This window comes from Syngnathoides biaculeatus, chromosome 15 (genome assembly GCF_019802595.1).
Source record: "Syngnathoides biaculeatus isolate LvHL_M chromosome 15, ASM1980259v1, whole genome shotgun sequence".
Taxonomy (NCBI): domain Eukaryota; kingdom Metazoa; phylum Chordata; class Actinopteri; order Syngnathiformes; family Syngnathidae; genus Syngnathoides; species Syngnathoides biaculeatus.
The window spans coordinates 2,344,611-2,358,749 of NC_084654.1; the positions used below are offsets into that span (position 1 = coordinate 2,344,611).

Consider the following 14,139-nt stretch of genomic DNA (forward strand, 5'->3'; position numbering starts at 1 on the left):
GTGTTGTGTAATCCATAGGTGCAGAACAAGCATGGGAAACATACAATCACATCAAAGTGCAAACCCAGAAGCATTTAGACAGCTATGCTCGAGAAGGCCTCCGTACTCTTTGCATTACTAAAAAGGTAACTCATCTTTTCTAGAGATTTCTAGATGAAAATTTGTTACATTATCATTAGTGAGTCATGCTTTTAACTCTATCACTATCTAATGTATTACAGTGATGTCATTTTCTCCACCACAATTTGTTCCAGAAAACAGTTCAAAATGTGAATTGGTCGAAAACCAATTTGATGTTTCCCATTACAATGAATGGAATTTTTTTTTTTACCTTTTCCTGATAATAAACTGCATAGTAGAAATACATGTATAGTTTAAATGCTTTATATAATGAAATAATTTAAGAAATATATTAATTTTTTGCTTAAAATTTATGCTTTAGTAGTAGAGTACGCTAGGCTGGGAGTGCATTGCGGTATCTGCAGTGACTCGGCCCCCAGCCTTGTAAACTTTTTTTCTTAACAAAAGTGCGGAATAACTTTAAAGAAACAATAACGGGGTGGGAGGGTTATTTTTATTATTTTTTTTTTTTTACAAAAAGTAACAAAAACATTCATAACTCGAGTTAAAACAACAATGCAGAAATGCTTCAACAACTGTCTGGGTTTTTTCAGCAGCGTGGAAATTCACAACAAACCGTGTTGTGCGTCAGCTGGTCTGGCCGCGTGCAATATGTTTTTTCCGGGTTTTGTTGTGTGCATTCGAGTACCAATTTTCGTTGGAAAACTGAGGCCGATTTGTTTGAAAATGGGGATGTTTGAAAACTGAGGCTTGAGTAGTCATATCAAGTTTAGTTCTTATTTGTTTTCTCTCTTTTTTCTGTCGCCTCTCAAACCTTTTTCTGTCTTATTGCATTTTCAAATCGGTATCTGTCAGAAATACAAAAAAGCACAAGGAATATGTCAAACTTACACAAAAAGGTTGTTCCAGCACAAAAGGTCCTCCATTCTGCATGAATCAAAAACAAAGATCTTACTTTTGACAAGCAATGGTTAAATACATTGGATAATAAAAAAGTCTGGACTCTATGCTGTTGCTAAAATGAATCAATTTCAGCTGTTCAAGTATGCTCTAGGACACTTTTTCTGACTTTTGTTTTCTTTCTACTAGAAACATTAAAATTTTGTGCTATTACTCATGTTTCTTAAACTATTCATAAAGACTCTACCATAGATTTTGCATTACGTGTCCACAGAACACTTTGGAATATTGCAGATCGGCATGCAGTTCCATTCACAATACAGGGAGTCCTCAGTCTACACGCTTAGCTATTGCTGAGGGAGCATGTGCAGGTAGCCGTTGCTGGCGGTAAATTCCTCAGTGTCCTTACCTTTCTGCTCTTTCAAAGATGGTAAAATTCGCCGTGTCTTTTCCCTTAATGAACATTAGATTGATATTAAGCCTGCGTTGATTCTGTTCCTCAATCCATAACATAAGTAATCTTTTCTATCTCGGCAACGATCGGAGAACGTTGCTTTGTTTTTTTGTTTTCACGAAAAAAATTGCTTCGTGGTCACTATCTCATACAAGGGTGAAACCCTTCACGTGCGATAAAATACAGGGAGTTCACGGGTTAAGACAGTCTCGACCTAATACATTTCGACTTTACGACGGCCCCTGTCTTGTCCGCCATTATGGCCCCAGCACCATTGTGTTCCTGCTTTGCGCATGCACATTGCTTATCTGTGTTTGTGCGCTGGGAGTTTATTTGCCATTTTTGCCCACCTTTCTACACATTATGGCCCAAAAGAAGAAAGCTGTTTTTTTTATTTTTTTAGCATTGCTGGTCCAGCCGAAGAAAAGCAATGACCGTGTAAATGAATCTTAACATCATTAAAAAAAAGAGAAAAAAACAGAGAAAGGATTAACACTGACGAACATAAAGACTTGGGCTTCAGTCGAATGACCGTGACAATTATTATAAAGGACAAAGCCCATATTTTAGCACACGTGAAGGGTTTCTCCTGGGGTCCTGGAAGACCATACCAAGGAGGCGTCCAGGAGGCATCCGAATCAGATGCCCCATCAACCTTTTCTGGTTCATCTCAATGTGGAGGAGCAGTGGCTCAACACTGTGCCTGTCCCAGATGACCGAGCTTCTCACTCTATCTCTCAGGCAGAGCCTGGACATCCTGCGGAGGCTACTCATTTCAGCTGCTTGTATCTGGGATCTTGTTCTTTCCGTCATGACCCACAGCTCGTGTCCATAGGAGAGGGTAGGAACGTAGATCGACTGGTAAATTGAGAGTTTCGCCTTTCAACTTAGCTCCGTCTTTACCACAACGGATCGATGTAAAGTCCGCATCACTGCAGACGCTGGACTGATCCATCTGTCAATCTCCCGCTCCATTCTTACCTCACTCGTGAACAAGGTCTCAAGATACTTGAACTCCTCCACTTGAGGGCATGCCACCCTTTTCCAACTGAGGACCATGGTCTCTGATTTGGAGGTGTTGATTCTCATCCCAGCCGCTTCACACTCGGCTGCGAACTGCTCCATTGAGAGTTGGAGATCACGATTGACAGAACCACATCATCTACAAAGAGCAAAGATGGGATGCTGAGACCACGAAACCAAAGACACTCTACACCTCGCCTATGCCTAGCAATTCTGGCCATAAAAGTTATGACCAAAATCGATGGCAAAGGGCAGCCTTGGTGGGGTCCAACTCTCACTGGAAACGAGTCACAGTTATTGCCAGAAATTCGGTACCCCATACTCCCGAAGAACCCCCCACAAGAATCCCTGAGGGACACGATCGAATGCCTTCTCCAATTCCACAAAACACAAGTAGACTGTTTGGGAGATCTCCCATGGAGCCTCGAGGATCTGGCCGAGGGTGTAGAGCTGGTCCACTGTTAGACGGGAGGATGAAAAACACATTGCTCCTCCTGAATCCGAGATTCGACTTCCCAACGGACCCTCCTCTCCAGCACCCCTGAATAGACCTTATCAGGGAGGCTGAGGAATGTGATCCCCCTATAGTTGGAACACACGCTTCTTAAAAAGGGGGACCAGCACCCCAGTCTGCAATCAATCAGTCAATCCAGAGGCAGTGTCCCCAATGTCCACGCAGTGTTGCAGAGGCGTGTCAACCAGGACATTCCCACAACACCCAGAACCTTTAGGAACTCCGGCCGAATCTCATCCACCTCCAGGGCCCTGCCACCAAGGAGCTTTTTAACCATCTCGGGGACCTCAAACCCAGAGATAGAAGAGCCCACTCAGAGCACCCAGACTCAGCTTCCTCGTGGGAAGGCGTGTTGGTGGAATTGACGAGGTCTTCTCCCCACCAACTAACAACATCCCGAGTTCAGGTCAGCAGTTCCCCATCCCCACTATACACAGTGTTGACAGTGCACTGCTTCCCCATCCTAAGACACCGGAGGGTGGACCAGAATTTCCTCTAAGTCATCTTGAAATCGTTCTCCATGGCCTCACCGAACTCCTCCCACACCCGGGTTACTGGTGCAGTGACAACGAAATTTACATTCCGCTTGGCCAGCCTTTACCTATCAGCTGCCTCGGGAGTCCCACAGGCCAGAAATGCCCGATAGGACTCCTTCTTCAGCCTGACAGCATCCCTCACTGTTGGTGTTCGGGGGTTGCCAGCATGGCAGGCACCAACCACTTTACGGCCACAGCTCCGGTCAGCTGCGTCGGCAATGGAGGCGCGGAACATCGTCCACTCGGACACAATATCCCCTGCCTCCTCTGGAACATAAGGAAAGTTCTTCTGGAGGTGGGAGTTGAAATTCCTTCTGACAGAGGAATCTGCCAGCCGTTCCTAGCAGACCCTCACAATACGTTTGGGCTTGTCACGTCGGACCGGCATCTTGCCCCACCATCGGAGCCAACTCACCACCAGGTGGTGATCAGTTGACAGCTCCGCCCCTCTCTTCACCTGAGTGTCCAAGACCTGCAGTCGCAAGTCCGATGCCACGACCACTAAGTCGATCATTGAACTGCGCCGAACCCGTGACTGACGGACGTGGCAGCGACAGACCCCCAGACAGTATGTATGAGCCAGCCCAGCCAAAGCCATGCTCGTCCGCGAGGCACAACACGGCAGCCTTCACCGGTGAGGCCGACGCAGAAGCCGTCCGACGCGCACATCGACACATTTAGCACCCGTCATACGTACGCGGATCTTTTGTTACGTTATGAGAACTTAATTACATGGTCCATCCCAAACTATTTTTTTTTAGTAGCTGTATACACACCTACCTGTCGTTTGGAACCTGCGAAAATCTCGTTCTTTGCACCCGTGCAATCCATTTTTCACGACGAATCGGGTCTCTTGGAAACTTATGAAGGGTAAATCCATCCTCCCGAGTGTTCGAGCAATATCCAGCAATGCAACGAGCTGGCATTTTGGGTAGCACGAAGGAACAACGAGCTATCTTCCCACAGGTAAAACTAATGGAAACAAACGAGTCCGCTTGAGCGTCCACCTGCCTCCAACGTCACTTCATGCTTCTTGTCGAAAACAAATCCCTCAAGAGGATTTTAATGGCAGGAGTTACAAAAAGCTATATACGTCAAAATCATGTTTTTTGGTGGAAAAAATGGATGGGTCCATACCGGCTGCCATTTTTTCCATTAATAACATACGAAAAATCATCCATTTCATGACATTTGACCTTTAAGTACAGTAAGCAGTGATCAGAGGAATCTAGGAGAGCACGGGGAATTGCGCGTCAGTAGGGGCCTTAGTCAAGGTGGTGGGTGTTATGAACAGTTTCAAATTCCATTCACTGTTAACTCCTTCAGTCTTCTATGAGAAAGAAAAAAAAATGATGGGAATTAGCCTACCAGTTGCCAGCCAATTCCAGGGAACATATAAACAACTGAGCCTTCGAGCACACAGTCACACCTATGGGCAATTTAGAGTTTCCAATTAATGCATGTTTTTGAGATGTGAGAGGAAACTGAAGTCCGCGAAGAAAACCCGCGCAGGCATGGGAAGAAAATGCAAACTCCACACAGGCGGGGCCAGAATTTGAACCCCAGTCCTCAGAACTGTGACGCAGACACTAACCTGTCATCCACCATGCCGCCCTTTCAGTTATCTCACTTGTTTATATTTACTTCCCCAAATTGGTTAAAAAACAAATTGTCATATTCATGATGTAAAAAGAAAAACTCAACATTTTAACTGGGATGAGTAGACCTTTTATGTCCAAAGTATCATTAATTATTTCTTATGCATTCTTAAATATTTTAGATTTAAAAACTGGGTGGGGCAGGGGATGCTCCTGTTGTAATGCTGTTGTTGTCTTCAATGGTTCATAAACATATTTATTCAGACTTTTTATACTGCTTGTGGGACAGGTACTGGGAGAAAAGGAGTATGAGGTGTGGCTGAAGAGACAATTGCTGGCAGAGAGCAGCATAGACAATCGAGAAGAGCTGCTGCTCGATTCTGCTGAGAGACTGGAGACCAACCTCACTCTTTTGGGTAGGAAGAGCTTACTGTGATGAACAATTGATTATTTGAGTCTTCACCTGCTGAGTACGGCAGTAAAGATTGTTGTCTGTAGTGAAACATAAAACTCTCCTAAGGCATTCCATCACCAAAGTCAGGGTTGACGTAAATCTTTCCCATAACATTTTAGTAAACTACATTTTTATATAACCCAAAACTAAATAAATGTAATTGTCATCTATAGATGTTCCTCACTGTTAAGTTTTGGAATTTGATTCAGCCTTCCACGTTTAATTTTGAAGATCTTAACGCCTTTGGAGGCCCTTTTTTTTAATAATCTAATTTACACTGCTGAGTGAGTAGAAGAAAGTGCATTATTGGAAACTGATCTTGATAATGTTAATGAGTATATATTAGGAGGTGAAAAAACTGGGAGCAATAAAAAGTCTTAATCCATTAGGTCATGTCATATTGTACTGTACTTTGAAAATTTTAGGTTAATCCGATATCATATAATGGTGTTTTTAATCGGCAATTACGAATTTTCATGGGCGCTGACATTTTGGCGAGTCACATGACTTAAAAAAAAAAAAGAAGTGACGTGTCCTGCGCAACACAATCACGGACAGCACTGATTTCTTGGATTTATTCTCATCTGTTGAAGAAATTGCAGCATTGGTTGATCGTGAAAACGGAGGAATACATCTCTACAGATTTGAACCTGTGGCTGTAAATACTGGTGAATATTTAGATGGATTTTCGGACGGGAATGACAAGGAGTCTGACTCGCTAACTAACCACAGGCGCAGAACGGTCAAACGCCAATTGTGTGGAACAATAAATTTGGAAACTTTTGACAAACATTTTCCCAACTTCGCATAAAGACAAGATAATCAAATGAATAAAACACATGCCTTTGTCAGCAAGAACTGTTGACCATCATACCATCATGATGGCAAATCAAATTAAATTACGTTCACGATTAACGGATGGAAGTCTCAACGCCTGCATGATGTATGAAAGCACAAGAAATCGCATTAATGATAACAAGTACTTTTGTCATCATTGGTTAGCAACATAACAATGTTATTTAAAAGAATTCAGAGACTTATTGTACTCAAAGTGTTGGTCAATATAAATAAATGTGCAAACACACCCTTCCTGATGTCGTATGGCTCGGGGCAACCACACTTCGCTAGCCACTAGGTCCTTAATTGTTTCTTTTTCTTACGGGGCAGAATATGCCACCGACTTTTCCTCAGATTATTTCTATCCGTATTATAGCAAAATTACACAATACAGTGGGGCATTTTTACGTGCCGATGGTGGTGGTACTGCATGTGATTACATTACAAATCGGCCGTGATTTCTTGTTTACGCACAGAATACGTGACATCCGCGTAAGTAGGTCATGTAGCTCAACAAAATGGCGGCGGCCAAGAAAATTTGTAATTGCGGATTAAAAACACCATTATATGAAATTGGATTAACTTCAAATTTTGAAGGTACAGTACGTATGACATAGCCTATCAGATTAAGGCTTTTCATTGTTCAGCGGACTATTCTTTTAAGGCCCTGGTTAATTACCGTGTTTGGTCCTGGTGGCAGTGAACAACAGGTTTCCATCAGTGGCGTGGAGAGGAAGTGTACATATGGGATGTTTCAATGGAAGAGCTTGGTCAGGTTGGGCAGGGCGAGGTTATCAAGAGCTTTGTAGGGCCGGAGGGGATGGAGAGCCGGTGGAGCTTGTGGAGGACAGGGGTAATGTGATCATAGGTCTGAGTATGTGTGATTAACTGTGTAGTGGAGGAGAGTTCTGGGTGTATCTGATTTTCTTCCCTTTTTTCTTTTGCTTTTGGTTTTCATCAGGTCGTAAAGGGAACTTGTATTAGTCAATGTTCGAGGTGTTCATAAGTATCTCTGCAATGGGATAGCAAAAAAATGAACAGAGACCTGTAATGTTTATGAGGTCAAAGAAGGCTGTCTGATAGCAAATGCCATATCAATATTGATGTTGAAACCATGGATTTCATGAGTGTTTTTTGGGCCAAAGACTTGTGAGTTTATCTCCCAAGTGTGAAGAAAATGGTTTCGAGCCAGATTTTTTTTTTTCAGAGATGTGATTTGTCTCTTGGGTTGGCACAGTCGTTTCGCAGAAGGACCGCACGACTCAGAAATTAGACCCCTGTGCCTTTTTCTCCTGTCTACTATCACCTACAGAGCAGAGTTAAGACGCCGGGAATCATAAACTGCAGGCTGTAGTCGGGGCACTGGAAAAGTGGAGGCACTGGCTGGAGGGTACTGAACACCCCTTCATTGTTTGGACCGACCATAGGAATTTTTCTTACCTCCATTCAGCTAAACAACTTGACCCCCGCCAATTTCGCTGGGCACTATTTCTCAACCAGTTCAACTTCACTCTCCTTCGGTCCGGGTTCCCGGAACACCAAAGCATATGCCCTCTCCCGTATTCACTCATCCACTCTCCAGTGCAGCTGACCCCAAACCCATTCTTCCTGCGTCCCGTTTTATTGATGCTGCCACATTGGAAATCGAGAAGGTGGTCAAGGAGGCCCAAAAGAACCAACCCGATCCCAAGTCGGGCCTGCTGACTGCCTGTTTGTGCCTGACTCCACATGTTCAAACGTTCCAGTGGGCCCATGTTTCCAAGCTAACCTGTCACCCTGGCATCTTTTGGACAACCCAGTTCCTTTAACAGCACTTCTGGTGGCCAAGTCATATCAAGGACACCTGTGAATTTTTCCAATCTTGCTATGTGTGCACGCAAGTGAAGTCTTCACATCAACCCCCCACCCATCCGGTCGCCATTTACTTTACCAGCTTGGCTCCCTTATAAGCTAACACTGTTGTTATCACCATCGTTGATCATGTTTCCAAATACATTTCCTGTGTGTCCCTCTCGAAAGTTCCATCTAGTCTGGAAACTGCTAACCTCCAGGTCACACACGTCCTTAGACACCATGAAATAGCCATCGACATTGTCTCCAATAGAGTTCCACAGTTTTCTTCCCAGTTCTGCAGGGAATTCTGCAAAATGGTGGGTGCAGTGGCTAGCCTGTCATCAGGGTACCATCCAAAAACAAACGGCAAGATGGAGTGAGCTAACCAATCCCTGGAGACGGCTCTCCACGGTGTAGCTGAACGCAACCCATCCTCTTGCAGCACGTTCCTGCCATCTATTGCGTACGCCCACATTTCCCTCACCATATCTACCAACAGTATGTCCCCATTCATTGCTTGCTATGGTTTCCAACTCCCACTTTTCACCCTTCAGAATTTGTTTGTTCAAGACCAGTTCCAGAGTGTTGAGGCGGTGTGGAAGAAAGTTCGAGCAACAGGACCCCACGACTCAGAAATTAGACCCCTGTGCCTTTTTCTCCTGTCTTCTATCACCTACAGAGCAGAGTTATGATGCCGGGAAACATAAACTGCAGGCTGTAGTCTGGGCACTGGAAAAGACCAGACACACCTATCTATTGTCGGTGTAGGGATTTGCGAGTTTGGACCCTACGCGTGTTCACGAGTCGAGGAAGATATGACTAATGATTAGAAAAAGTTAACAGCAAATCGATTTATTACAAAAGAATGTGCAGTACAGACGTCCGGGTTTTATCTAGGTATGTGCCGCACACGAGACGTGTGTCTTCTGGCAAGATAGCTAAAGAAGAAGACAAAAGCTGCCCAGTAACACAAGGTTTTTATATGTATGGGTCCATGGTAGAAGTGGCTGCTCCCCCGCAGTCAGATCCTGGGCCGGGATGGTAACTTTCCGCTCCTTATCTGGTGTCGTTTGTCTCCACGGCAACGCCGGTTTTCTGCGTACAAAATCAAGGACAACCACTCGCTCCACAACACATCCTTGTCTGATTAACAAATGGGGAACACTTTATCCGTTGATCAAACGTATAAAGTCATATTTAAACAAATAATGAAAGTGCAATAAAAGTAAAATAGTCTTCATCGTGAAATTTTCAAGCAGCGAAATTAAAGAGGAAATCTTGAAACAAGTGTGGCAAAAGAGAGGACTTTTACGTCAAGGTAAAAAAGTGTTCGTAGACCATGATTATGCACCGGAGATACTCAAGAAGCGCCGGGAGTACGCAGAGGTGAAGAGGATGCTTAAGGAGAACAATATCCAGTTCCAAACCCCTTTCCCAGTGAGAATGAGGGTATTCTACGAGGGAGAAACATGCATGTACAACTCAGCAAAGGAGGCTACGAAAGACATGGTGAAGAGAGGTGTGTCCGTGGCGTTATATCAACCTCCGGTAAGCTGGGCTGACAGAGTCAACTACTTGATGTGGAACAGACCTCGAATCCTGAGAGATTGGACGCCACAAGCTGAGAAGCCACGAGAAAGCTTTAAAAAGAAAGACACCTTCAGATGGACTGACTGATAAATTTCATTTTATTTGGACAAAGAATTATTTATGGTTAAAGAGGCAAGGTGATGATGATGGGGGGAAAAATATAAAACGGAAAATAAAAATAAAAATCACTAAGATTTGGGTTACTTCTATGACATTATCAACAGAGTATATAAGACTGGGGAAGATCTGAATAAATATAAGTTATGGACTGTTCAGAACACTTAAAGGAGGGCCCTCTACAGTCAGTGACATGTAGAGTCTTCCCTTCTGAGCAGATAAACATCACGGCTCCTATAGGGTCATAATCATGACCTCAAAACAGGAAGTTCAAGCTGCGACACTGGTGAATTTATTTCATTTTACAATGTCCGGATTCTATTTATGTTTTGTCTTCTTTATTTTTTGGTTGGTTTTTTTTTTTGGTATCTCTTTTCATTCTTTTATTTCTCTCCTTTTTTATTTACTCATGCTGTTCTGTGTTTGAGTGGAGAGGTAATAACTTTTGAAGTGATATTTGAATCATGATGGAAAACCAGATCTCCTCAATCAGGATAGCATCCTATAATGTAAAGGGTCTACTTAATTTAATAAAAAGGAGCAAAATACTGGCCAAAATGAAAAAGGATAGGAACGATGTACTACTATTGCAGGACACCCATTTAACTGATACATAGCACCTGAAACTTAATAGGCAGGGCTTTAATCGGGTCTATTCGTCGTCATACAAAACAGGGCACAGACGCGGGGTCGCTCCACTTATCTCGAAAAGGTTAATTTTTGAAAATATATCAGAAATTATAGAGAAAGAAGAAAGATATAATGTGGTTGTGGGGAGGTTGAAAGGGGCAGAAATTACTTTTATAAATATTGATGCTCCCTCAGGTGCAACATAGGAATTTTATAGACAAATCTTTGATTTGATGATGACAAAAGCCCAAGGAATTGGTATTTGTGGAGGGGACTTTAGTTTGAGATTGAATCCAAAATGGGATGTATCAAGATTAAATCGGACACAAAACAATACCATATCCAAAAAAGTGGAAACGATTACAACAAAGTTGGGCTTTTGCAATGTATGGAGGGAGTTAAACACCACGGCGAGAGATCATACCTTTTATTCTCCTCCACATAAAACATACTCGAGTATTGATTATTTCTTTATGTATAGTAAAGATATTGTATTGTATTGTAAAGTCCTGTAAAATTGGGTTAATGGATGTTTCAGACCACAGCCCAGTTTATTTGGAGTTTAATTTTAAAAAAACAGTAAAAACCTGTTTTCTTGAAAGCTGAATTTAAATGTACTGAAAAGAAAAAGGAAAGAAGAACTCCAAGAAGTCATCAAATTATACCCATCAGAGAATGATGATCTCAACTCTCTCATGATTTGGGATGCAGGTAAAGCTGTCTAGAGAGGGAAGATCATTGTTCAACTGGCACGTCACAAGAAGTTAAAACAACAAAAATTAAATAAACTAGAAAAAGAATTGTAAGACATGGGGGAAAAAAACAAAAAAGACACTCAAATGGAAATTAGTCAAAGAATCAGGTCAATAAAAAAACAAATAACATAAATCTATGATATAGAGATTCAGAAAAATCTTTAAAAAAAAACAAAAAAAAAACAGGCATTACAAAGTAGTAAAGTAGCCCAAATTTTGGCATATAGGTTGAGAAAACAACAAGCAGAAAAGGCAGTATACAAAATTAAAGACCCAATTACCAAAGAAATTAAATGTAAACGTCAGGATATTAATAATTACCAAACCATATTACCAAAAGGTCTATCCACAGATGGACTGCAAAGGGAATAACTCACCTGAATCTCTGCTTCTACCACTCTGTCTCCCAACAATCACAGAAGGCCAGAATAAAATATTAGTGGGCAATATATCCACAGATGAACTTCAAAAGGCAATCTCAAGATTAAAACCCAACAAGACCCCAGTTTCTGATGGGTATACAGAAGAGTGGTATAAAACCATTAAAGATTTGTTATCGCCACTGTTGCTTAGAACATTTAACTGGGTTGAGGAAAGGAGAAATTCCTCCACAATTATTACATTATTACCAAAAGAAGGGAAAGATATGACGGAATGCTCTAATTATCGGCCAATCAGCTTGTTGAACATGGACTATAAACTTTTTACTTCAATTTTAGCAAAACGCCTTGAAATAATACTCTCAGATGTTATACAGTTGGATCAAACTGGTTTCATCAAAGACAAAGACAAGATAATGTCAGGAGGACATTACATATGATTAACCACATAAACAAGAACAGACTTGATGCTGTCCTATTAGGGCTCGACGCGGAGAAAGGGTTTGATTCCGTTGATTGGCTTTTTTTTTATATAAGATACTAGAGAGATTCCAATTCCATAATGATTTGACTAAGACCATACGAGCCTTATATCACAAACCAATTGCTAAAATACGACTCAACGGAGGATCCGGTGGCTTTCAACTGGAGAGGTTGCCAAGGTTGCCCTCTCTCACCACTGTTTGCCCTTTTTATCGAGCCACTGAGTCAGTGGATCAAACAGAATGAGAAGATCAAGGGCATCAAAGTGATGAATGAAGAATAAATAATTGCTCTGTTTGCAAATGATATTCTGATTTATTTGGGACAGCCCTCCAAATCCCTACCAGAATTACTTATAACTCTAAGAGAATATGGCCTGGTATCAGGTGTCAGATTCCGCTTATCCGCCGGACTAATCTGGAGAAATGTCCTGACTGACTCTCCATTTAAACGGTTAAGCTACCGCTTTACCCCAGCCGACTCTTAACGCCGTACATGCAGGGGGATGGGAGCTTCTTAAGTCGGTGTCGATATGAACTCGTCTAGGTGAACTAACTGCCTTTAGTTTTGCAAAGCCAATTCGGTCTGCCTTCACTTATCAACCCTTATCGAGTAACCTTACAGGGTAAAAGGGTGACAAAGTGATCGCTCTGCTTCTACAGCAGCTTCATCTCTAATGAATTGATTGCACTTGTCATTGACCTAGTAGATTTAACAATCTTATTTAGGATCGAACAGATTTGATTTTGTATTAAGCAGGAGTTTATCAATGAGTTACTTTTAAAATGGAATTCACAACTAGATGTTATTAATGTCGTTGACGATCGATCTTTAACAAAGTAGAATGGTAAAAGATGAGACAACTCATAAGAATGACAACGATAGATGAAAATGTAAAATTTAAGTATTTAATAAAATGATAAAATTTGTTCAGATAACATTCATTACTCGACAGTTACTCCTGCCAGACGCGGGGTACAATTGTAATGTTAAGGCAAAATTCAATGTTAATTGAACATAAATCAATAAAAGGAAAAATGAGTAGTATGATGATATTAATGGTAAGTAGGATGAAGAAAATTATAAAAGTAATAAAAAGCAATAAAAATGAAGTAAGTCAAAAGCATTGGAATATCGGGATGGTATACATTTTTGAGTGAGCCTTTTCAGGGTGATCAAGTCCTACGAAGCTCGAAGCCTGATTTAGTAATAAGGAATTTTAGCGTTAAGGAATAATTGTAAAGTCAACTTGCCCTTCTTAGGTAACGACATAATATTGATGGTATTACCCTGCAATTACCTTATTATAGTAGTTGTTTTGCTCGTGTCCAATCGAAAAAGAAAAAGTCAAAAATAAGCATCCTAAGTTGCTCGAAGACTTCTCCCCGTCAGCTTGTCCTAAGAATATTACTCCATAGAGAGAGGCCTTTTTGTCTCCCTATCTGTGTGAAACGAACAAAGAGCCTCGGACTTCCGTATCCAAGGCGTTATAGCTTTTGGGTAGAACATTCTGGAAGGTTTTGGCTTGCTTACGCCCAGTGGGAAGTACCTCCTTTGTTTTTCTGTCAAGTATCTTTCACCATCCCTGGGTATCCAGTAGATATAATCACTATCTTTCATTTAGGTTCACTCTAGTTCTTGAGCAATAGCAATAAATGGATCAACATTCTTGTGAATACATTTCTCTCGTGTATTCAACAGGCTTGTTCTAGTTGGTAGCACATCATGTGTTGCCTTGTCTGAGAGAGACAGTCGTACACAGGTTATATTCTTCACACAAAGCATTTTCAAAGCATCATCTTCTCCAATATAAGCGAGATCGAAAAATTATCAAAACAGCGAGTTAAAACTGCAATAAAAAAGTAAGATCAGTGCTTGCAAACATCCTGTGTGGTAATTCAAGGGTGTCACAGGCTTCCTGTTCAGCAACTCAGAGATGCTGCAAACATCCTGT

At 41.7% G+C, this 14,139-nt stretch overlaps 1 protein-coding gene across 14 annotated transcripts in view; it reads left to right on the forward strand.

The window, feature by feature from the left end:
• Positions 1-14,139, forward strand: part of atp10d (ATPase phospholipid transporting 10D) — a 116,710-nt gene that overhangs the window by 70,351 nt on the left and 32,220 nt on the right. For all 14 annotated transcript variants that reach the window (XR_009798483.1, XR_009798484.1, XR_009798485.1 and 11 more), the window contains 2 exons: positions 19-125; positions 5,396-5,522. Coding sequence is in view for 10 of the 14 variants with exons in the window: in XM_061844174.1 (XP_061700158.1) it covers positions 19-125; positions 5,396-5,522 (234 nt within the window). In the remaining 4 variants the exon portion in view is untranslated. The remainder of the gene's footprint in view (positions 1-18; positions 126-5,395; positions 5,523-14,139) is intronic.